At 34.6% G+C, this 25,657-nt stretch overlaps 1 protein-coding gene across 1 annotated transcript; it reads left to right on the top strand.

The window, feature by feature from the left end:
• On the top strand, positions 1 to 24,217 carry HisCl1 (Histamine-gated chloride channel subunit 1). Its single transcript, XM_089649219.1, has 8 exons — positions 1 to 32; positions 1,979 to 2,165; positions 3,842 to 4,068; positions 9,363 to 9,445; positions 11,886 to 12,020; positions 20,011 to 20,187; positions 22,090 to 22,295; positions 24,053 to 24,217. The coding sequence occupies exons 1-8, from the start codon at positions 1 to 3 to the stop codon at positions 24,215 to 24,217; spliced, it is 1,212 nt and encodes a 403-aa protein (XP_089505345.1).
• The last annotated feature ends 1,440 nt before the right edge of the window (positions 24,218 to 25,657 follow it).

Below are 25,657 nucleotides of genomic sequence, written 5' to 3' on the forward strand. Positions count from 1 at the left end.
ATGGTTATGTCAGAAGAAAAGTTGTCATTTCTGTAAGTTTTATCATACATTTTTTTTAAATATTAATAAAAAAAACTATAAATTGGGGAGATTTATATTTTTTATATTAACCTTATAGAATACTGTGAAAGATAACGTTAATTTTATCATACTTCTGAGACTGCTCGTTCGTCAAATGATATTCACAATCGCCATGGTAATAATGTCTGAAGAAAAGATTGTAATTTTTGTGAGTTTTCGTTCAATTTAATATTAATCGATTAATTGATTTGCCGTTGAGGTGATTTTGCACAAAAACGGCGCTGTACAAATCATCTAAATATTATTATTATTTATTATTGTTAATTTACAATTTTTAAATTAGAGCCATTTAAAGATTTTCCGTTTTTTAATTATTGCTTTGAAATAATGAAAATAATATTACATGTATGTTACAAAAAACTCTTTCTCAGTCTGCCTTTAGTTTCCACTAGGGAACCCACTTGGTCATGAGTTTTTGGTTGTCACCTGGCATTCGTTTTTAACAAGCTTATTGATAACAGCAAAATAATTCCACCTTATCATTTTGAATAAATGAATTGCCAGTGTGTTATATTACCGCCAAAAGGCCTGGCTATGTTGGCTCTCAGCAATCGGCATAGCATAAATAATTACTTCTGCGGGAGCCCTAAAATAACTTCTTTATTCTATGGCTCCCGGTTTTCTTTTCGCCGGAACGGTTCCTGAACCGGTGAAGCGTAGATCGAAGAAAACCGGCCGGTATCGGGCTGCAGCAGTCTGCCAGCGGGTTTAACTAGATTTTACTAACATTGCAACCGTTCTCAGTACCCAGTGGTATATAATTTATTGATCACGTGTTTATCTGCATTTAGATGTTATGCACATTTCCATAACAGAGAAATCGAAAGTTGTTCCAGTCGTAGCAAATTCAAAATAATCGCTACCTATGATATTATTTAACGCCATAATGTAATGACTAACGATAAATGAGCACCGAGCAAGTTAATGCACAATGGAAGATTGAATTTGGCGCCATTCGACTATTTTGACGTTTGGTTAAAGTATTGAAAAGATAAAACAGGAATTGGTGGGTAGGTAGGTACCTACCCAAGTATCGAGATTTTAATGTAAACAATTGAAATAAAATGTTGAAAATACTAATTTCTGTTGTGCGTCTATAATGTCAATTCAATGAATTCTATAACTCGGATTTGATCTGAATTTAAGTGATAAAGTACCTCCTATCATATACATATAATGTACTGTAAAATTTTAACAGAAAATTATATTATTTGTTTTTTTCAAAATTGGGATTGTAATATCCCGTGATTTTTCACAGGTCTGCACTAGAATATTAATAATTTTTTAAGTTTTTATAATGTTGCCGTTCTTTGTTTATTGAACTTCTCAAGCTTTGGTGATAGAATTATATAGTGGTTACTCTAGCAGTCTTTCCTGGACAGCTTAGCTATAGATACAGCCTTCAACAAACATCGTCGACGCGCTGCAATAGCACGGGAGCCCAAATATAAACACACTGCTGATAGAACTATGGTAACTTCTGCCTCTTTCTCATGAAACGAAGCGTGCAACAACGAAGTGGTTACAACGGAGCTCTCGGTCATGGACCTAATAAGCCCTGGACGGAACTATTCGAGAAAAAGGGGAAGATATATGAAAAATGCCAAAATCTACTCATCTAATTTTTTAATTACATCCCATACCCTGTCTCATCAAATACCCTAAAAAATGATAAGCCGTTATAAATGCATTAACAAAACAAAAATAAAATTGTTCATTTTATACCACTTTGCATACAAACCATATCAAAAGTTTGTCATACAACATGGCTGCCAGGAAATTTCCCCCACCATAGATTTGCCTTCAATGCCGTTCACACAAATCGCACTCATGATCATGCTCTCACTGGCAAGACCTCAGAATTCTAAATTACATGTATTTATTTGTTATATTTCAGAGCTAACTCATCTTACCAAGAGGTGGAACTGAAGAATTTGGAGAGCAGTCTCTCTCTGAGGGATATTTTGCCAATCAAGACCAAATACTATGACAAGAACAGAGCCCCCAAACTACTGGGACAACCAACAGTTGTGTACTTTCATGTCACCGTTTTGTCTTTGGACTCCATCAACGAAGAGTCTATGGTTGGTAGAAATTAGTAGGTCTATGAAACTATAGAACAAACTTTATTTTTAAATCTGTAGATTTTTTTTGGCCTGTTTTTTCAATATTTATTTTATGTACTGCTTCTTGTTCTAACAATATTTCAATGGGAGATACTCCGAGAAACTGGTGTCATTTATCCCTTCGGTACCGGTGCATAGTCGGAGACACGAGATAAATAATTCTTCAGTTCAATAGTCGGCTATGGAAAGATATTCGTGTTTCCTCCCACTCACATGGGTTTCTTCAAAACCCATGTTCACAATCTCATCTTCTCAAAAAGACACTCCACCTAGCATCCCCAAAGATGACATAGGTCATAAGGGAAATTATTTTCCTCGGGGTCTTTTGTATGGAATTAATGTTAAAACTCGGATCTTTATCCATGTTAAAATTTTCTTATTTCGGTAATGTTGAACGTTATGTTCATATAGCTGGTCACTAAATACAGCTAAAGCCATTTCACGAAATGGTTCGATTCCGAATTGTGGTCTTTCACTTAATTCTCAACGTTACATATGTACTGACCTATATCAAATAATAACAACGATAAAATAGGTAACTATTAGCTATTTTACTATCCTCTTGATAGATGAATATTTTTAATTTATTTATTTATAAAGTCTGATTTTACTATTCGGTACTCGAACCTATGAATAGTGGCTATAATTTATAAAATAAGTTAGCCAAGTTTTCTATTTACTGGTTGTATGTATTTGTTTATTTATTAACCTTCCAGCGGGCGCGCTGTCGTAAAATTTACGACAAACGCGCCTTATCGCTTCCCCCACTCTTGCGACTTAGTTGTAAGCATCGAGCTTCGAGCTATGCTAGAGTCAAATCAAATGTCAAACATTTACCGCAAGATATAAATGCTTTTCTCAAAGTGAATTACGGTAGGGCAGTTGAACCGATAACAGAAGAAGAAAACAGAAGTTTTCCAAAATGCGGTGTTTGTCGGTTATGTGCACTGGATAAGAAAAGATCCTCAGCATCAATGAAGTGTTGCCGTTACCAGTCCTTTACATGCAAGAACCATTCTTCAGTTGAGGTGGTTTGTAACAATTTTAGGGATGAGAATATTGATTCTCATTAAATAGGTATAAAATATTTTGTTTTGAAATATTAACATGTTTAGAGTGTTGCTTCGTTTTTTTTAAGAAAGTCAAATATATTTTTTTAAGTACTGCCTATTATGATTTTTCATATCCTTAAAGAAATTCCCTAACGTTTGTATAAAGAAAACACCACTTACATGGAGAAAACTTGATGACGTAAAATTTACGACAAGCGCCCGCTCAAGGGAAATTTCTCAACGCGCCCGCTGGAAGGTTAATAGTTATATTACGGATAAGCTATCAAGAAGATAGTGAAATACCCCCTTAATCAAAAACTAGTATCAAAACTGTGAAACAAACACGTAATAAAACGTGAGACAAACACATAATATAAAATTAACAAACACATAATATAAAATTAACAAACACATAATATAAAATTAACAAACACATAATATAAAATTAACAAACACATAAATTTATGAATAAGTACATAAAATGAGAACTAAAGAATAAATAACTATTTATGTGAACATTTCTCTTATGTATCAAACAATTTATTGAAGTGAATCTTATTCGTACATTTTATTATTTATCAGACATACGTAGCGGACATATTCCTAGCTCAATCATGGCGAGATCCTCGCCTGCGACTACCAGAGAATATGAACGAGGAGTACCGGATTCTGGATGTGGAGTGGCTGAACAGCATCTGGAGACCAGACTGCTTCTTCAAGAACGCCAAGAAAGTTACGTTCCACGAGATGAGCATACCCAACCACTACCTGTGGCTCTATCATGATAAGACGTTGCTTTATATGTCCAAGTAAGCTTTATGGGATTCTGATATTTGGAGGTTAGAAACCATCTGTGTTCCACTCCATTATATGAGTTTGACCTGGATTATTTTAAGTAGTTTTAAGGTTATGGGTCATTCCGCCGTTTCGTTCAAATTTGCCTGTTTCCGCGGATTTTTTTTTTTTTTTGCCTTTTTACTATATATTTTTATAGAAATGGGTTCCCGTACCTATCAGATGTATAAAAGTGAAAAGGGCACCTTTGTGCGACACTTGGATTCGAAGAAAATTGATGGAAGGTAATGAAGGTGTGGATGGTAATGAAAAACTGTTGGATGGTAATTTAAAAATTTGGATGGTAATGAAGTTTGGTAATGAAATATTAATAGATGGTAGTGAACATGTTTAAGGTTCTTAAAATGTCTGTGAATAATGAAATTTGAATAGAAATTGAATAATAAAATAGATTTCAAATCATGCTAAGTATCATTTGACGTGGTGAGCGGATTAGGAAAAAGAAGAAAAACCTATTATAGTGAAAAACTAAATGCTTTATTCAGACTTTTGAACATTGGAGACAAGAAATACATTTTTTCATACGTAATCAGTTCTGCTTACTTATGCTTTTGCAATATCTGTATGAATTGTTAAAAAATAATGGAAAAAAATATCAAAATACAAATTAAGAAAAGGCAGCTGGAACATCAAACCCAACACAACTAAAATTTTCCTATTATACTACTTACCCAGAAATTATAAGGAATAGTCAAATTCTTTATAATTACGTTTTATAAGTAGGTTTGTACACAAGAAATACAAAATTTTCACATTCCTAAGCAAACATTGTAATATTTGAAAAATAGAAATAATAAAAATAATAATTAAAAATAAGAAAAAATCAGAAGTCAATTGAAATGCAGTTTAAAATAAAATCAGAGATACTTAAAACAAACATAACATATGTAACTAATAAGTACAAGATAAAGGTCTTACATCTAAATAGGAACATAATATTTAAGGAACTTGAGATCATTCTTGTGAAAGTTTTTGCTGGAAAACTATTTCAAATCAAAGTTCGGCAAATTTTTGAAAGTGAATTGTCCTCTTTCATTCTCATCTGGATCTTGCAAGCGCTGAAGAATTTGTGATTCCAAAATGAAATCGTCGTCACTAATTGTTGACCAGACAAATTTTTTGGAATTCCCTTGAGCTTTTTTCAAAAAAATTACTTTGTACTCTAGTGTGTACTCATGTTTTCCAATAATTTTCCCAATGAAATGATGTGTCGTGTTAGTTATTTTATATTGAACCATTATCCAGTCATCTAAGTAGTATTTGAATGGCGCCTCCTTATCCTCTTTGTTGGTTTCCTCGTCAATGTCCATGTGTGGGAGTTCCACAGTTTTGGGGGACTGCTGTTTTGATTCATCGAAATCAGGATATTCTACTCTTAGGGATCGGATGAACTTCTCGAACTCACATTGATCGAAAGGATTGAATTCTTGCGTACTATTACTTACTTTTTTCTCTACTGTATCTTCGATTGGTCTATTTACGTTTTGTAGCTGCAACGCCTTCAATTTCTTTTGTTCGTTTCTTTTCTCGTTCCTGAGTTTGCTTATCTGGTCCTGTAACGTCTTAATGATTTTCAATGATCTATACCTCAATTTTCTAACATTCGTTAGACCACGCACATTTTTTTTAATGATTTGTTGTTCATTCTCGACTACGAGAGGGTCAGGATCTAGAGTATTTTGCACATTATTGGGTACTTCCTTGACATTTTCATGAATTAGAGGCATATTTTCTACTGTAATCGTTTCTATTTTACGCTGCTCCTCTTTTTTCTTCCAATAATTTACAGAGTTCTTTCGCCATCTTCGCCTTTGCTCTCTCTGGGCTCTTTCACTCATATCTTCAATGCTGCAAATCTTTTTTTGCGCTTTTCGCATTAAGTATCTTTTTTTTTCTTTCGCTTTCTGAAGACTGTACAGTTCCGGATCGTTTTTAATCTCAGCATATTTTTGTTGCTTACGCAGCCTGTCCTTGGATTACTTTTCTTCTTTTTTCAGTTTTTTATTTAACTTTGCCACTGTGGATTATGGTGTTTAGCCTGTAACAAATAATAAAGAAAAATTATCATAAGTATCGGATCAAGTGAGAAGTTGAATAACAAATATGGATAATTTCAATTTCGTTACTTTTACAGGAGAGCCCAAAAATTGTTACACTACTTTTATATCTTTGTTTAATATTTTTTTCCCTAAATGATTTAAAATCTAACAGTAATGATATGGTTTTTTAATCAAGAAATTTGCGTTGGACTCTTAATAATGCCCTTTATATAGATTTTTGTTCAAATCTGGATTTGTTTAGAAACTTGAAATTTTGTAAAAATTCATCTGTTTTAATAGACAACTGAAGTAATGAAGATAAGTAATGAAAATAATTGTGACTGTAGGGGAATAGTTAAACCATTTGTTTAATATATTATTCGTTTACATTTGAATAATTATAATTATATCATTGAATAAAAAAATCGATTTTCAAATAAAAATTCGCAGGGTAAATTTTAACAGATTGTTTTTCTATATCAGTAAATAGATAAAACGAAAATATGTATTTCACCAAAACTGAAATTGTCCGACGCTAGAACGCAAGAAACTGCTTTTATTGATAATATTAACTTTTATGAACCCCCAAACATGGTCCCAGATGCACGTAAAAATAACCCTTACAAATTTATCATTACCCTCCACACCTCTAAATTACCATCCGGCAAAAAATTTTACGATACGGAAGGTAATGAGACGGAGGGTAATGAGGTTTTGACAATCTTTCCTTAATAACTCGCTTAATAATGACATTAAAAATCTTTATGTTTCAATAAAAAATAGTCCGACTAATTATAGTTTATAGGTTCATGGTTCGAATTTTTAAAACATGTACTTACTTTAAAAAATGCTGGAAGGTAATGATGCCTGGTCGGTGACAAAGTCGTTTTCGAGCACAAAGATCGCAGATATTTCTTTATTCAGCGACGCACGTCCTCCCCCATCCAGATATAGCGGTACACTGATTAGTAACGGAGACGCGGGGTGGGGTACAGCTGACGAACAGTGACAAACACGGTCACAATTTTAATTACCGCTTTGGCGGAAGACGACAGCGATTTTTTCTGGACAAAAACAAAATCTCAATTCTTTCTATGATACAGTAACTTTAAAAATAAATTAAACACCAATAAATATGCAAAATTAGTTGTACATTCAGGTCGATTAATGAATGTAGTGATTTTACTAGTGTAAAATGTTTTTATTTATTGATCAATTTACCGGTCCCTCATTTACACGGGGAAGGTAATGAGATTTTAGCATGTTTTTTGTATACCATAAAGTTATTAAGTAACAAATGCCTAATCCGGTAAATACTACTTTTTCCTTTTTTAAATAACTACATTTTCCAATAAAACTTTCTTGAAAAACATTATTTTTCATATGACTTTTTTGCAAGAACATGCGATTTGAACGAAACGGCGGAATGACCCTTATGTAACAATGTAAAAGTTGAAAGAATTGGATCAATGATTGGATAAAAATAATAGAGAAATGTGGGGTTTTTAATCAACTTCTAATAAAATTGAACTGAGAAGACGATTGGCAAAAAAATATTAATTTTAGTTCATTAGGTAGTTTTTGTAAAACACAGATGATTATAATATAATATGTATAAAATAAAATAAAAAACAAGCTCCCCACAGTTGCATAATAGGTACCATAAATTTGGGGGCTCAGGATCACAGGGGCCTATCTACAAAAACTACAACTAATCTACAAGATGAGAAACTCGACAGACCCTTTTTTCACAGTTGATGTCAGCTTCATAGGAATGGGTCGTTTCTTCAACTCATTTTTGTGTAAGTTGGCTCATGTTTTTTTCTTTCATATAATCCGGGTCTCTTCGAGACCCGCCTCACAACACTGTCCAACTGGGTGGAAAAATTACTAGTTACCATGTCTTTTCCTTCTGTTCTCTATTATGATTGTCCAATTTGTTCATGATCACAACTTATTTTCTACCTTTGTTATTTGCCTTTTTACTATAAACACCTCGGCTTATGATTAGGTTACCGTACTGAGCTCCATTGTACTATATTGCTTATTTCCCCATCATGGGGGAGGATAGACCCTGTTCCTGCATCCAGTCAGGTGACAGTAACCCGGTGCGACCATCCCACGAACCATGAGTGCCTCCCCCGGCTTCATGAGCGGGCCTGGTGAATTTTTGAGCGAGCCTGGTCCCCTTCCGTCCTTCCTCCGTTGACCTGAGGCTCACTTCATTCCCTAAGGTCTTTGGGAGTATCTCCCGACCCATTAAAATTTTCTTCGAGGGTACTCTCGGAAAACCGGCTAAATGATGCGGGGATATATTCTTTTTTCAATCATACACATACCTGTAAATATTATTTTCTTTCTTCATTATTTCATTTTAGATGCTAAACCATCAGGCGAACACATCTTTGATGTGTCCTTATTTTGAGTTACTATGAATGTAAGTATCCATGCATTATTACGTAGTAACAATCATGCATGCAGGGTCATTGGAGGGTCTAGAATCGTTTTAAAAATAAATGTAGCTCCTTGGTACAAAAAAATTAGAGTCCTGCCGTGTGCGGCTAAGGAGATCAAACAACCAGTTTCCTTACACAGCTGTTGAGAAAGGGTGGTTCCCCTCCAATACCCTGTCTTTACACTGTTCAGACTAGCGATGAGTCGTTCATGAGGGAGCCGAACAATTGGAGCCGATTTCGTACGACTCTCGCTAAACCGTACCTTGGCTCAATTGAGCGGTTAATCTTTTTAATCAGGAGAAGTTTTAGAAAAATAGCACAGTTAAAAATATCCAAGTATTAATTGTTATTACATACTCAGAGACTTGAACGGCATCTGACAGTTCGACTTCTGGACCTATACATATGTACCTACACCTACTAACCACCCAGCATCTTATTTTTCACATTTCTCAGTACGAGGCGGAATACCGGTATCAAGAGTTGTATGATTATTGATACCCTGGGAGCTATATGGGCGAGTTGTATCTCATTACTAATCCTCTCTGAGCTCACGGGTCTCGTTCAATTGAGTCGACTCTTTGTGCCATACAAAAATATTGAGCTGGCACCGTGGCTCCCGCTCTTAATAAAATGAGTCAAGACCCATCGCTAGTTCAGACAGGGGTGCTCTTGGGAATTGGAACATAAAAAAAATTTAAATGTGTTTTGTTGTAATTAATAATTATTTTATTTATTTATTATTTGTTACAGACTCACTTTAGTTCTTTCATGTGCAATGAAGTTTGAATCTTATCCACACGACACTCAGATCTGCTCTATGATGATTGAAAGCTGTAAGTAATGCATTTTCTCGTAAATCTGAATATCAAAAATAACTTGATCTTTTGGTTAGTTAAATCTTTTACTAGCCAAGTCCTCCATTATTACACAAGCAATGTTTTCCTATTAACATGATGGTAGTAGAGGGGAGTTCAAACATTGGCATACCTGTTATTCTAAACCTGGGATAGTTTAACAATCTTTAAAAATATAATCATCATTCATAGATGGCATTTATTGAAAGAAGCGAATCACTATCTTCAGCCTCACAGCATACCCAAATTGAGGATGCCATAGTCTCACTGGCTCCAGACGGTTGGCTCACTCTTGTGCAGTGCTCACATAAAAAAAATAAGAAGGCATGTTTGGTGACCAGATATGAAAAGTCAGGCTCTTTCCCAATCTTCCTTTACGCCATCTCCTTCCCATTCCACTTCCTCCAGCCTCACAAAATACTGAAATTAACGATGACATATTCCCACTGGCTTTGGGCTACTCTGACTCATGTACCATATTCACATAAAAAATCTATGCATTTGTTAAATTAGTACTTAACACATTGTAGTCGGGAGCTTCAAGCAATAGACTCTAGCCTATAGCGGGTGTTTTTCGCGATTAGCGCAAAAATATATCCTCATCCCTTTCGTTAGTATCTGAAGACATTTTTGAAGGGTAAAAGAAAATATCAATTAAATAAATTCCACTAAAAAACACGTCTGTTTTGTAACTCTGTACATATATCATAACTAAAGCACGTGTATATTAGCGCCACTCTATCTTCACAAATAATCGGGAATACATCCAATTGCTAAACAATTTTTGTGTTATCTCTCATTCAGGAAATGATTATTGTAATAACATCCTCGGGATTATCTCATAAAAGTAAAGGTCCAATGAATTTATAACACGTCATATAATATAATAATAGGTACTCATATTCCCAGTACAACTAACAAACAATCTTTGAAATTTAACAAGATAAAATTGCCTTATTATTGCAAGAGTATGTGTGTACATAAAAGAAACAACGGCTTATCTTTTTTTGTTATATGTGTGTGTAGTTTGTAATGTCTTCAAGCGTTTAGATTAAATAGTCACGGGAAACAATAATAATAATTTTCCTTCCTCGCCTTTGAAGTGGAGCCGGCGTAAAGGGTATTTTTACCTGTCCCGCCGATAAGCACCAGTCGGCCGCGCGGGTAAAAATACCATTCCCGCTCATAGTGTGTTAAGTAGTTTGTATATAATGATGTTTAGAATCTTAAGTACTTATTAAGTATTTGCACATACAAAACAAGTATTCATTTCTCAAATAAGATTACACTTGTCAATATTTGTATCTCTGAACATCTAACAATGTGTGATAATATAGTATGTTAAATATTTGTATCTCAAATAAGTTTAAATGTCAATATTGGTTCGACTCAAGTGTAACTTAATGTTTTCTCAACAAAAAAAACCAGAAAAAACTTACTCACCTAACGCTGTCTGTAAATTCAATTGGAAGTCAATGCCATCTTGCAACGTCATTTCCACCATGAGCTACGGAGCTTGGAAATATTCACATGAATTTTGAAAAATAATACAAGATGCCATAATATTGTCTGTTATATATTTTTGAATTGTTGGCAAAGCGCAATAGTAAAGATCACTCAAAGAGAGTTGAGGTGACCAACACATACTTGGTATTGTGTGTATTGGTGCACCCTTTTTTTCTGCATATTATTTTCTTTTCTGATGTTGAATAACAAATTTGAAATGTGCTTTATGCAAAAAATGCATCTGTGTGAGTGGGTACTATGGTTGACTCAACTCTAGTTATGATTCCTAAAACTATTAGTTCCAATATAAAATGTCAATACATATTTATATGTCTCTAAACCCTGCAAGAAATTTATGAAACAATGATTAACTGAGCGTACCATCGTTTAACTCAACAGTTTGGTATTTCATGTGTCTGTAAATTTCTTTGTACGTTCCGTTTCCAGTTTCGAAAATCTACTGTATCCAATTTATTATCAAGCAAGTCTTAATTTTACTAGATGACTAACTTTGACTAGATAGTTGACTGATTTTCATTTTCTTTAAATCTGCTGCATCCGCTTTACTAATCAAACAAGCCTTACTTTGACTAGGTGGCTAACTTTGACTGAGTTTTTCAATACTACGGTACCTACCTGCCTGACGAAAGTTTAAAAAAGGATTTTTCATTGAGATAGTGCATGACATTTCTATGGACAAATTGTATAATTCCATATTTAAAAAAAAAAGTTACATAAAATGTAAATGATTTGTAATTAAGTTGGTAGGTACATATTTAAGTATTAAAAAACTTATGATTTTAGAGGAAAATTGGGTTTTGATTTATTAAATAAGATAAAATTAGAAATATACATACTTTTTTGGATGCAAAGAATTACTAGTTATGAATTTACATACATATTTGTATTCCAGTGTCACATACGGTTCACGATCTGAGGTTCATCTGGAATATGACGGATCCCCTTGTTGTGAATCCAGAGATTGAACTTCCACAACTGGACATATCCAACAACTACACAACTGACTGCACCATTGAGTATTCAACGGGTAAATAGTACAACTTTTAAATACTCATGATCCAAAAAGGCCCGGACAAGCCGCACGGCATGTCAAAAAATATCGTAAGCATGCATTAACAATATTTAAAAAAAAATGGTTCATTTTATACCATTTTGCAGACAAATCGTTTCAAAGTTTGTTATATAAGATGGCTGCTAGGTAATTTCCACTCATTCTAGATTTGGCTTCAATGTCATTCATACAAAATCGCACTACTGCTCTGTCCAGGGCCAATTTGAGGGTTGGATTTGGCCTCTTCCACAAATGCTCTCTTCTGGCTAAGTCCATGTCAATTCCTCAATAAGGATCAATGATGTTACAATACATCTAGATTTGTTATAGTCTCACAATATTAAGGAAAAATGTGGCAAGTAATAATAATAATAAATTCTTTATTCCAGGATGTGGGGAGGTTAGTGCAATCCCATACATCCCATAGAGGATATAAGTACAGATAGCATTTACATATAGTAAAATAAATAAAAAGAAATTTAAAATTAAATTGAAAATGAAATTAAATTAAAGCAGAGAAGCACGGGAATCCATCGGATCTAAGATTGTGGGAGCAAGTATCTTTCTCCAATGGTCTTCAATGCTCGATTCTGAAGTCAGACGGGATTCAATGATAAGAATGTTTCTGGAATGGTTTATCCTTTCCCTCAGTCCTGCAATCCTGGTTCTTAACAGAGCTGTAAATCCTGGAACTCGCCCTTCTGTAAACATTGAGGAGGCACTGCAGTAAGAAACACTCTTATGATACTAGTAAATTCTTAATTCAAACGTTGTTCATATATGACAAAGATAAGCTGTGTACCCACGCTCGTTCATGCTCGATGGTTTTACGCTCTTTCGAACATGTCTCAACGTATGTACCTTCTCGCTCATTGCTTTTTTGATCAATATTTCAAGTTTCAAGGCCCGTAATCGATATTCGATAGAAATTTACGATTTGACTGATTTGTCTTGGTAACATATCAATTGTGTCGCGCTATACAAATCATCCAAATATTATTATTGTCTTATGTCAAGTATAAATGCAACGAAGAGCATGGTTCCAAGTCAACATATTCGATTGTCATGAATATAATATATCTTAAGACATTCAAAGAATATGTGTGTATACACGAAATGAACTGTAGTACAGGGCAGAGTTTTCGTATTTTAAAGTTGCATGGAAAACTACATTCTGCATCATGGGTGTGACTGAGATAGCAAAATTCTTTTACTCGTTTACACTAATATGAATACAGAATACTGTATGAGACGACCTACCGCTAGTAGATAGCTTTTATTACTTATGTAATGTCACGTTCGCTGTCTGAATTTCTGAAGGCTGACTAGAGTACAAGCCTCGACGCTTGAAAGACTTTGAAGTGTCATGTGGTCAAGTCAGTGCCATGGGTCCGTTCAAGTATTACGTAAGCAGATTTATTACAATTATTTACCCCCTCTCCCCCCTTGTCACCAAAAGTAAGCAAAGCTCTTACCCCCCCCCCCCCCCTCCCATGCTTACGTAAAAATTGGAACCTATATGCATTTTTCTGTTAATGTATTCTGTTTTATAAACAATTCAACTTTGGCGAAAGAGGATCAACGGTAACACAAATATTAACTTGCTTTGATTTGCTTACAACACGTCAAATCGTCAATCGTACTGAAACGAAACAATAGATTGATGGAAGAAATTTTAACAAGTGAGTAGCGCTCGGTAAATCCCCCATTCTCTTCTAAGCGAGTACCTAAACGTATTGATTATTTGTGGGCATCCCCGAATATGTATTCGGTTTTCAAACATAGACAATGTGTAAAAAAAAAATAACTACTGCTGAGCAGTGCTGACGTATCACTATCTCGACCCCCCCACCCCCCCATGTCATCAAAAATAAGCAAAGCAAAGACCCCCCTGCCCCCCTATAGTGCTTACATAATACTTGAACGGCCCCCATGCCATAATAGAAAAACGACAGTTTACAAATGGCAGCAATCGTTTTTGTTACTGCTGATTTGTACATTGTTTTACCGCAAGCATGTAAATAAAGTGTGGTAAGACTGTTTTAAAGCAGCAATGAGATTGTAATTTGGCAGGCCTGGTACTCTAGTTCGCCTTGCATTTTCTCTGATGACGCATAAAATCTAAAACAATCAAAATAATTGTATTAATCATAATTATCAATAAGTAATTTGCGTGTAATAATGCAAACACTTTATCTTCACATACAAGGGTAATTAAATATAACCTTTTCAAAGCAATTTACGTAGAGGTAGCACACCACCATACATGACGCATAACAGTTTAGTAAAAAACTACGAAATCGATAGCACGACAATTGACGTTTCTTTTGCTTGCCACTTTGAGACTACAACGCGTCTACATCTATAACAAAACCTATTCATCTATAGTGCTGATGTCCCGCATTGATGGGAAGAAGGCTCAGAAACCTGAGAAGTTGAATACCATCTCGTGGAACCAGGAGACATGGTCAAACACCCAATAACAATTCTGGTGAATTTTATTAAAGGTACTGGACTGCGGGTACTGCCAAGGAATAAGGTGGTACATGGGAGATAGCATAATGGGTTATTGGCTTGAGTGCTTATGGGAACTATGCAGACCGTCTCCGCATCATAACTAAGTAATAACTAAGGAGTAACCCACGAGAGTTACTCGTTCTAAAATTCTGTTTAAATGCAACAATATCAGGACTGAGTATTCCAAACACTCGCTTGTACCTAGGTTGCATGAAGTTAGTAATAGATACGCAGATGTGGCAGATCTATTTAACTGCACGCAAGGTAGGTACAAGAGGGCTATGCTATCAAATCTTTTCAATCAATATTAATTTAATCTAATTCTACCTTATTTGCACTATAGAAACTTATGTACTTGTATCTCTTGTTTACTTACTTACTTACTCTCTAATGTCATTTCACAATCAAATGCCACATATATTTGTAATTCTTTTTTTAAAATATTTCTAAGATTTTAACTGTGACATGTTATCATTGTTTATGGTATATTTATACCGTTGATATTAAATAAATATCGCGGTTATAACTAGCGCAGATTTAAAAAAATCGAGAGATAGTCTTAATTCTTGAAATAAAAATGACAATTTGTTAAAATATTGTAGGTATCTTCATCGCTTGTCTGAATATTTCAAAAAATCAGTTCCCACATTCTCAATTTTTAAAATGACACTTATATTCAAAACTAATTTGAGTTCATTGAACCAGATTTCACGCAGCACTAATTAGTCCAGTCAGTGGGGGATAAAAAAGGGCTCCACCTTGCAAAAGGTTAGGTAGTAGCGATTTTCACATATGTTGTTAAGATTGGGACTCTAAAGAAAAAAAAAAGTTTTCGACCTTGGGGGGGTCGAGCTCGACCCGCCATCTTGGATTGAAGGTGCCAAAATTTGGTTTTTTCAAAATAATTATGAATTGGTTGATTTTACAACCAAATTTTGGAAGGCAAACTTAAAGACAACTAAATTACCTACATTTTTTTTAGAAAGTTTTTTTTTTGTAAGTCTAATAGGTAACGAGTTACAGCGGTTGAAAGAAGAAAATTTTGACAAAAAATTGTAAAACTCCAGTTTTCTTGATAAATTTTGTTGATAAAAAGTTGTTGGATTAGGTTTCTCAGCATTGTCCTTTCCCCGAAATCAATTCACTTCTTTCTATCAGTACTGAAATTGTCGGGGATTAAAAGATTAATTGTCATTTATCCAGAGAAATAGGTACGGCGAGGATGTCGAACATGGTTACCACGTCTGAAAATTTTGAATCTATAAAATTTAAACGTAAGGACAAAGATATTCCATTAGTAGCAGTCAACAGCAGCAAAGGTCAGCGAAACAACTATTTCCATCAACCCGCTAATGTTGTTCCAGAGAATGTGTATTGTGAAGAAATCCGACGAAGAATTGAAGGATTTCCTTAAATTCGAACTCGCCCCATTTCCTTTGTCGCTTTTCACTGAAGAAGGAATGCGCAAAGGTACTAAATCATCATTTTATGGTGTTTTCGAACAACTTCCAGAAATTAATGTTGTGGATGGAGGATATCTTTTACATAAAGTTGTATGGAATCGGAATGATTATTTTGGGTCAATTTGCGACAAGTACGTTCACTATGTAAGAAATCACTATGGATCACATGCAGTCATTGTTTTCGATAGATATCCGCTTGATGATGGTGAAAAAATACGAAAACCGCAGAAAGACTTCGCCGATCGAAATAGCACATGTCTGCAGATGTTCTTTTCGATGAAACAATGCCATTTCATGTTTCACAAGAACGATTTTTAGCCAATGAAAATAACAAAGTCCGTCTGATTTCGATGCTTACAAAGCAATTTATACAGAATGATTTTACAGTTAAGCAGGCTGAAGAAGATGCTGATGAGTTGATTGTCAATACTGCGATTTCCTTGTGTTCATCATATGACGCTGTTTTCATTATTGGCAAAGACGTTGATCTCCTAGTTCTGCTGACAGCATTAGCACCACCCAAAAGTAGTATATATCTTCGCAAACCCAGGAGAGGCAAAACTTTTGAAAGACTGTATTCCGCGAATAGTGTGAAATACAAAGAGGCGGCTGAGAATATTCTGTTTCTTCATGCCTTTAGCAGCTGCGATACAACATCGTCCTTCTTCAACCAAGGAAAAACAAAATTTTGTTCGCTTGTGCAAAACGACACAAGACTCAATGCCATGATAGGAATCTTCAAACAACATGATGCAACACCAGAAGACATAGCAGTTGCAGAAACACGCTTTCTTGTTGCTTTGTACGGGGTGACATGGATAAGGAAACCTTGGAAGAAGTCCACTACAAACGTTTCGCAAAGTCGACAACAAAAAGCAAATTCAATCTTGCCTCTTTGCCACCAACGAACGACGCTGCATGATACCATGCATTTAGAACGTACCATCAAGTCCAAAAATGGTATGGAATCCAAAAAAATCCAGAAAACTGGGGCTGGAAACGTGACACCAACGGGCTTGTTCCAGTAAGAATGAAAAAGAAACCAGCACCCGAGACTTATTTATTTCATGCAATTGTAAAAAAGGATGCGGCGTTGCATGTAGCTGCAGGAAAGCTGGATTGAAGTGTTCTATTGTATGTGGGTGCTGTAATGGTCAAACATGCCGAAATTCGCCAGAGGTTCACATCGATGTCGAGGACAAAGAAGAAGAGATTTTGTCAATGGAAGGCCAGAATCTCAGTATCACAGGCAATGAGTTAGATGATGACATTGATGACGAAGACTGTTATTAAGTAACATAATTTATAGTAACATAATTCATAGTAATGTAACATAATTTCGAAATCTACCATCGCTGGTATATCTGTGGAGTAGACCTACTGGGGATACCACAATAAAACAATGCGCCATGTTCTCTACATCATGGTGGTGTGGAAATGAGTTACCAAAATTATTATAATTACATAATAAATAACCCGAAAAAATTACAAAGTTGGGAATTTCATCATTTTTTAGAAAAATATTCACATTTCCGCCACTGTCACTCGTTACCTATTAGACTTACAAAAAAAAAATTTCTACAAAAAATGTAGGTAATTTAGTTGTCTTTAAGTTTGCCTCCAACAATTTGGTTGTAAAAACGACCACTTCACAATTATTTTGAAAAAAACTAATTTTGGCACCTTCAATCCAAGATGGCGGGTCGAGCTCGACCCTCCCAAGGTCGAAAACTTTTTTTTTTCCTTAGAGTCCCAATCTTAACAACATATATCAAAATCGCTACTACCTAACCTTTTGCAAGGTAAAACTCCCCACTGACTGGACTAGCACATGCAACCGAAATTAGCATTTTTGAATAGGTACCTAGGTACATTATCGCTTGTCTGAATTCTTCCCCCAATCACGGCGTCCCTTGAAGGCCTCCGCGGTCGAGGGGTAAGGCTCTCGACTAGCAAGCCAAAGGTCGCAAATTCAAATCCCGGTGTGTGCAATTAATTTTACTTAATTAATTTGTGTTATATCACAATTTATTCATTTAAAATAATATATGGTATACTTGCGGCACGTTCCAGAGTGGAAGATACTTTTAGAATTGAAACGTTGCGTTGGTGACTAGATCTGAATAGCCAGGTACTATGGTACCACCTTTCTCTTCCCCATCTCTTTCCCCTCTCCACTACGTCAGCCCCAATTGGGGATGGCATAGTCCCACTGGCTTCAGACGGTTGGGAGCAGTTGGGACTCTTGCGCAGTATACACATAAAAAAAAAAAAATCATTTCCAATTTTGAAAATGACACTTAAATTCAAGCAAATTTGAGTTCATTGAACCAGAGTTACGCAGGATGCACGGACAGCTAAAGTTAGTATTTTTGATAGTTATCTTCTGACAACAAATCCACAGCCATAATTCAATAAAATTGGAATAGTTCATTCGCTTTCAAACAAAAACTGACGGTTTTATACATATAGCACATTCACAGATAACAAAAAAAGATGGAAGGCCATGAATGATTATTACTAAGAAATAGCGTGCCTATCAACATGTTGGCGACACGTCCAACATCTTTAGGTGCCCCGCCTTTGTTTCTATCTTCACAACAAACTTATCATTTTCACTGCAGTTCGGTCGTAGATTGCTTTCATGCCATATCTCCCTCTGTTTCTATTACTGTTCATCATCTTCTATGCCTGATTAAATTCCAATGTAATTCCCTTGTTCAGTCAACGGAGTTATAAATAGAAATTGTTACTTTGAATATATTCCAACCTTTGACTTATGAAGGTCTTATGCAACAAATCGAATCACGTTTCCACGTATTTATAAAACGATTGATATACAAACTTACATAACATATTAAAAGAAGCCATAGTTCAGTAATGCGATACTAAAGTAATACAATACAATCGCCTTTATGGTAAGGCTCTTGACTACGAATTCAAACGTTGCGGGTTCAAATTCCAGCGTGCGCAAATAATGTTTATTAAAATAAAATAACTTTGTATTAAATACCCAAACATTTTTGATGGTGATATTAACCAGAGGCGGCTCTAGGGATTCAGGCATGGTAGGTCATTTGAAAAAAATGTGCGACTAATCTTTATTTGATATTTTGAAAAATGCCCATACATTATTATCTATATCAATTTGTAAGTCTGTGAGTCTAATTACATATTATGTTAATATAGTAAATTGGAAATTACTACACAATCCATGTACTTACGTCAAATTATTTTAAAGAGATTACGTTTTAATGTAGTTGTGCACAAAAATAAAGGAAATAAAATAAGAGTTTGAAACGCCCGTCCGCAGTATCTAACGATACTGGGTGCGAAGCAATTGAAAAACGACCAATGTTCCACATACGACAAGCGTGTAAAATGAAAAACCGACATATGTTTATGTCACCATCTCTTTAAAACAAATAATATTCATCGTGCTGTCTCCCTCACGGCCATAACCTAAGCTTTCTTCGGTACCTAATATTTACTTCGACGAAAGACATAGTGCCATCTCGTTTATTCTATGGCGCGCATAGGGACAGAAGATGCCATATTGGGGATATTCTTTAAATTGACCCAGCGAATCGTGTGAACTTATAAATGAAAGCTTCTATTAGAGACATCAGACAACGGGTGTCACTGCTGGTCACTCGCCGCCGCCGCTTGCAGCCCTGCTATTTCGCGGTACATTTCAAATAAATTAAGAATAAGACCAGTTGTTTTGATGCACACAATTTATTATTATTGTTGTCTTATGATTCTGGAGGGTCAAACACCAATTGGCCTAAGGGAAGAACCGCCACTGATAACAACACTTAATTCTGTTTTTACATTGGCGGTACATTTCACAGAATAAATAGCTTGTAAAAAATATCAGCACCCCATTGAAGAAGTGCTCGAACCACCACTGGACATTACCATTGGGCTTTGTTATTTTAAAAAACTGTAAAAAGAGAATTGACTGTATTTATTACCATTTCTAGGAAACTTCACATGCCTTGCCGTTGTATTCAACCTGCGCAGAAGGTTGGGCTATCACCTGTTCCACACCTACATACCCTCGGCTCTCATCGTGGTCATGTCCTGGATCTCTTTCTGGATCAAACCTGAAGCCATCCCGGCCAGGGTCACCTTGGGAGTCACTTCGCTGCTCACTCTTGGTGAGGATTTTTACTGTAGATCTCTGTGATGTTAAATAGATTCAAAACTTAACTACATAGTGGCATGTCAATATGAAATAAAAATACAATGAAAACTTTAAATAGGCACAACGGCACAAGTGAATATTTTTCACATCAATATGAAATTAATAACGGTGTTCAAGTATTAGTGGTAGTAAGGTAGGAAAGGAGTCGATTCTACGTGATATCAGCAGAAAATTTATGATTCAAAATTTCTCTTATTTTTTAACACTTACCGGATAATTGTAAGGAAAAAATATGTGGAAGAAGCTCACTCCATTAGTTTTAAAAAAAATTGAGTTAGGTATGTAATTTTTTCTGTCCATTCAAATTGAAGAATTATATCTGACTTAATATTTATGTTCAAAATTGTAAATGGTAGTATAGACAGTCCTGATTTAATTAACCTCATTGAATTTCATATACCCACGAGAGCTACTCGTTCTAAAATTTTGTTTAAATGCAACAATATCAGGACTGAGTATTCCAAACACTCGCTTGTACCTAGGTTGCATAAAGTTAGTAATAGATACGCAGATGTGGCAGATCTATTTAACTGCACGCAAGGTAGGTACAAGAGGGCTATGCTATCAAATCTTTTCAATCAATATTAATTTAATCTAATTCTACCTTATTTGCACTATACAAACTTATGTACTTGTATCTCTTGTTTACTTACTTACTTACTCCCTAATGTCATTTCACAATCAAATGCCACATATATTTGTAATTCTTTTTTTAAAATATTTCTACGATTTTAACTGTGACATGTTATCATTGTTTATGGTATATTTATACCGTTGATATTAAATAAATAAATAAATGTCGGATGATTCTAAATTAAAAATCAGCTTCCCTACCTTTATTTGTTCACCTCCATCCCCTCCCCAATCTCTTCAATCTCACAACGTACTCTTAAATCGGTGATGCCACAGTGCAATTGGCTCCGGCAGGACTATTGTGCGGTCAGGGTCGAATTTAGGCGATCTATAAGGCCGAGTCTGAATTTATGGTACTTGCCCCGTTGGGTGATCTGCTGGGGGGTAACCCTTAAACCCTAGTAAAACTGGGTGTCCACCCTCGGAATTAAAAAAAATTAATCTACTAAAATTGCATTTCATTGTTTTTTTTCTAACTAAAATCCTTTTATTTTATTTTAAGTTTATTATTAAATGGTAGAAACTGAAAACTGTTTTTGAAAGGCGATGATACTGCTTTCAAATTTTATTATTAAAAATAATCATGTAATTTTTTAAATATTAAAATTTTGTGATGAAAAAGATTTTAAAAATAGCTCACCTTACGTTTTTTCTAACTAAAATTACTGATTACGCAAAACGCACACATTTTATTAGACAAATATATTATAAATATTATTGAAACCTCACTTTTTTATGTCGTTTCATATAAAAATAGTGAATAAAAAATTCAAGAAGTTTCATAAATTTTTCTCAATTTTCTGTCAGAATCTTTGGTTTAATAAAAGTTCACATTTTAATTCTTCTGTGGTTAACTTCTAGATTTGAATATAAAGCGGAGTGTTTTATTTTTCTAACACCGTTTATATCATATTTCTCACCTGAAAGTAAGGGAGACGCAACCAGATATAAGCTGTTGTTGTATTAGCTGAGGGATTAAAATTAATAAAGAAAACTGAACAAAGTCTTTTGACAAGTCTTTCGTTATCTAGCTATTGAAATCATATTATGATCAAAGTCAATTTCAATTGACCACTTTTTAGCCAAACTGAATCGCTTGAGAATTGCTTCAGGAATTGAAATTGAAGAGTCTTTATTCTATGGTAAATGTTAACTTATCACAAATACAATAAAATCATGTTTACTTGAGGTAACTACTAATTGCATAATTTTACCATTCCAGCAACACAGAACACCCAATCACAGCAATCATTACCACCCGTCTCGTACGTAAAAGCCATTGATATCTGGATGTCGTCATGTTCGGTGTTCGTATTCCTGTCGCTGTTTGAGTTCGCCGTCGTCAACAATTACATGGGACCCGTCGCCACCAAGGTGATGAAGGGATATTCGGATGAAGACATACGATCAGATCTTGACGGTTTCAAAGTAAGAGACATTGTTTATATTGGATATGATTTGAAAATTTAAAGACCAAAAGTATTATAGTGACTTATTTTTGGGGTATTATGCCGCGTTGCGCTAGTCCTTCTTTAGCCAACGTTTCAGACACAATTATAGCGTCCATCATCACATTACCTGATTAAATATTTAATTATTATTATTTTTTAAATTGCTTAATTTTTTTTCACATTTAACACGTTCACGGGCAGTGAGTCACCCTACTTTGGCACTATTTTTTTGTATTAGATTTTTGCGATTGCTCTAGCATTTCTGTCATGATACGTACCAACCAACACCATCAAGTGCGACGCGAATGCTCTAGCAGACGTATCTCAATACATTTGACGCATGCTATAGCATACGCCACCACGCGGGGTACGCCGGGCGAGCTGTAGGGGAAGGGGTAAACACTGTTTTATCTTTGTGTGCAGAAAAGGTCTCATGTGACAGTAAGCGATCTGTGGTTGTGTCAGCAGTGACAGTAAGAAATAGACTACCTATATTTTATAAGGATAAAGCAACTGCTCAAGCATATCTGACAAAAAAACTCAATAAACTTCGAATGCTATAGCATCCGCGACATAATTAAACTATCCAATGCGAATGCTATAGCATGCTCGTCCGGTAACGTGTTAAGATAGTCCGAAATGATTTAATATTTTCAGAGACCAATTGCTTACACTGGATAGAAAATACACACTAGCATTGCCTTCCATGTAGATTTGAGTGTAAACCAATGTTGCCACTGACTTAATACCTTTGGTTCTACCCCATTTAGCATACGCTCTGTCTCTCTTACACTTTCCTGACATTGTATATCACCATCCCATTTGGATTTCATAATAATGACGAAACACATTTCTGTATTTGCAATTTAAGGCATGATTGCTTAGACTTTTGGATAATGAAACATGCTTACATCGAATTTCTTGTGTTCTTCATTATTCTATGGAGGTAGGTACTTTAGAAATATCCTCTTCCCCTTCTCCTTTCCCTAACCACTTACATCAGCCCAACTAAATTCTCCAAATCGGGGATGCCGCAGTTCTGTTGTCACCGGGCACTCTAGTGCAGTTTTCACAACATTTAACCCCTAAAGCCTCTGACATTTTGCAATGTAGGCTTCTGGGAGAACTGCCACATTACTTTTGATTCCAGACAAATTTGCTGTTTTTTAATGTATTTCAACATAAAATACTTTTCAGGAAAGCAGATAAAAGACTTTTCAGATTTTAGTATTACAAATCGACATATATGTATATAATTAAAATAATTAATTTTTTTAACACAAACAATGATAAAGTTTTTAAAGTCGTTTATCGACGTTTCTTAACATGTAAACTATAATTACTACTTTACACAAAACTAACATATTTAATTAGACAAAGGTATTATGAAAGTTAATGTCACTTCACTTATTTTCATTTCATATGAAATATTGTTTACAAATTTGCACACCTTGACAAATATTTTTCAAATGCTAAATTTTGTTTCATAGAATTATTTCTAAATTTTATGGAGTGTTTACGGTTAATTTATGAAAGCACGGTATTCTCTCTTTCTAACAAAACCATATTTCTCACCATAATACAAGATGACTCAGTATCACTGTGTCAGGCTAGGAGATATATCTCCCAAAAAGACTCTACGGTTGTTTCTTTTCTGTAAAGAATATCTCCTGAAATTGCCCAAGGGGATAAAAATCAAATTATTTCATAATAAATTTTTTTAAATTTTTCTAGGGTGTTTTCCCTGATGAAGAAGTGCGAGCCAGCATAAGCGTTCCGCAGTACGACACTTTCTGCAACGGTCGAGAGACTGCACTCTTCATCGACCGATTCTCTCGCTTCTTCTTCCCTTTTTCTTTCTTCATACTCAACATCGTCTACTGGTCGACATTCTTATAAACATGCATTTATTTACCTGTTACATATACTAATACATAATGTTACAAAAAGATTCCCGAGATACTACGGGGTTGTTGGGAGTATATTGCCGTGGCTTAAAACCTTAATTTTGTATCTCGGCAAACTATTATTATGAAATAAACAAAGTTATTTTTACGTATTGAAATATCTTTGGAATGTGAGTAAGGTACCGTTGTTTCGCAGAAATTCACGTGTGACAATGTCATCAAATGGTCAATCATCTCTATCTTGTTTATTTGACATTTGAAAGGTCCCCATTAAACGCCGATTCTAGGTGCGTTTCAGCTTTCCATCAAATTGTAATAAGCTGACGCTTAACAAAATGATGGTAGTCCTCCTCTACTGATCACAATTTTTTCAAAAGCTGAATTTTAACAATTCATCAAATTTAATTTTCAAGTTCTGTTATTATTTCGGTTTTGTGAAACAACTGGCCAATAATGATATAATAACATAACTTGAAAATAACTTTCACAGAATGTTAAACTACTATTTTATGAAGACAATATCAGCAATTCTCAAAAGAAAATTTGAAACAAAAAAATCTGAAAAAAACACGGGTGCATCTGCGACTTATGACGTTCAGTTCGTTGGCCCAGGACGCTGCTCTAATGTGTCCCTATTTCCTTCCGTCATATTTAGCTGTATCATACTTCGAATAAGAACTAACGACATTTTCTTAATGCATATTTTTAATGGCTGCTTTGATCGCAAGATTTAACTTGAACTAAATGCAATCTAGACAATTTTTTGAACTAATATATGTATACCTAAGAATGAAAATTTGAATTGATTTTTTCTGATTGAAATTTTCATTTGATAATCGCTAATATAGACTTCAACAAATAAAATGTTATTCCAACAGTAAAAAACATACTATCTTATGGATATTTATATGTTGTATGGTGAAACTTAGTTATAAACCAAAAGTAATTAAGTCTAAGTGATCAATGCATAAATTAAGTTGTTAAGCGCCCTTGAGGTGATTTTCTCACGAAAACGGCGCTATATAAATTTTTTTTTAAACTTCCGATTTAGTTGTCCGGGTTAAATCTTCCCCAAAGGAAAAACTTAACCCTTCCACTCACTTTTCCACAAATGATCATCTAGTCAATCAACATTATGTAAGTGCATTATATAAGCAAAATAAATACAAAACAATACAAGAACAACAACACGTCAACTCATCAGAGATCAAATGGGAAAAAAATCATTATTATTATTATTATTATTTAATCCAATCATTTTTTTTTTTATTTTTAAACTTTTTTTTTTATTTTTAAACTAATTATTATTATTACTAATTATTATTATTATGATCATAGTAGTCAATTATTTATTTTTTATAATGTGTATTACAGATGTATATAATCCTATTACAATACACATGACATCATTTACATAACTTTAAATATCTGT

The sequence above is a fragment of the Hesperophylax consimilis genome, chromosome 29 (assembly GCF_061612785.1).
Source record: "Hesperophylax consimilis isolate HC1 chromosome 29, BYU_Hcon_1.0, whole genome shotgun sequence".
NCBI lineage: Eukaryota > Metazoa > Arthropoda > Insecta > Trichoptera > Limnephilidae > Hesperophylax > Hesperophylax consimilis.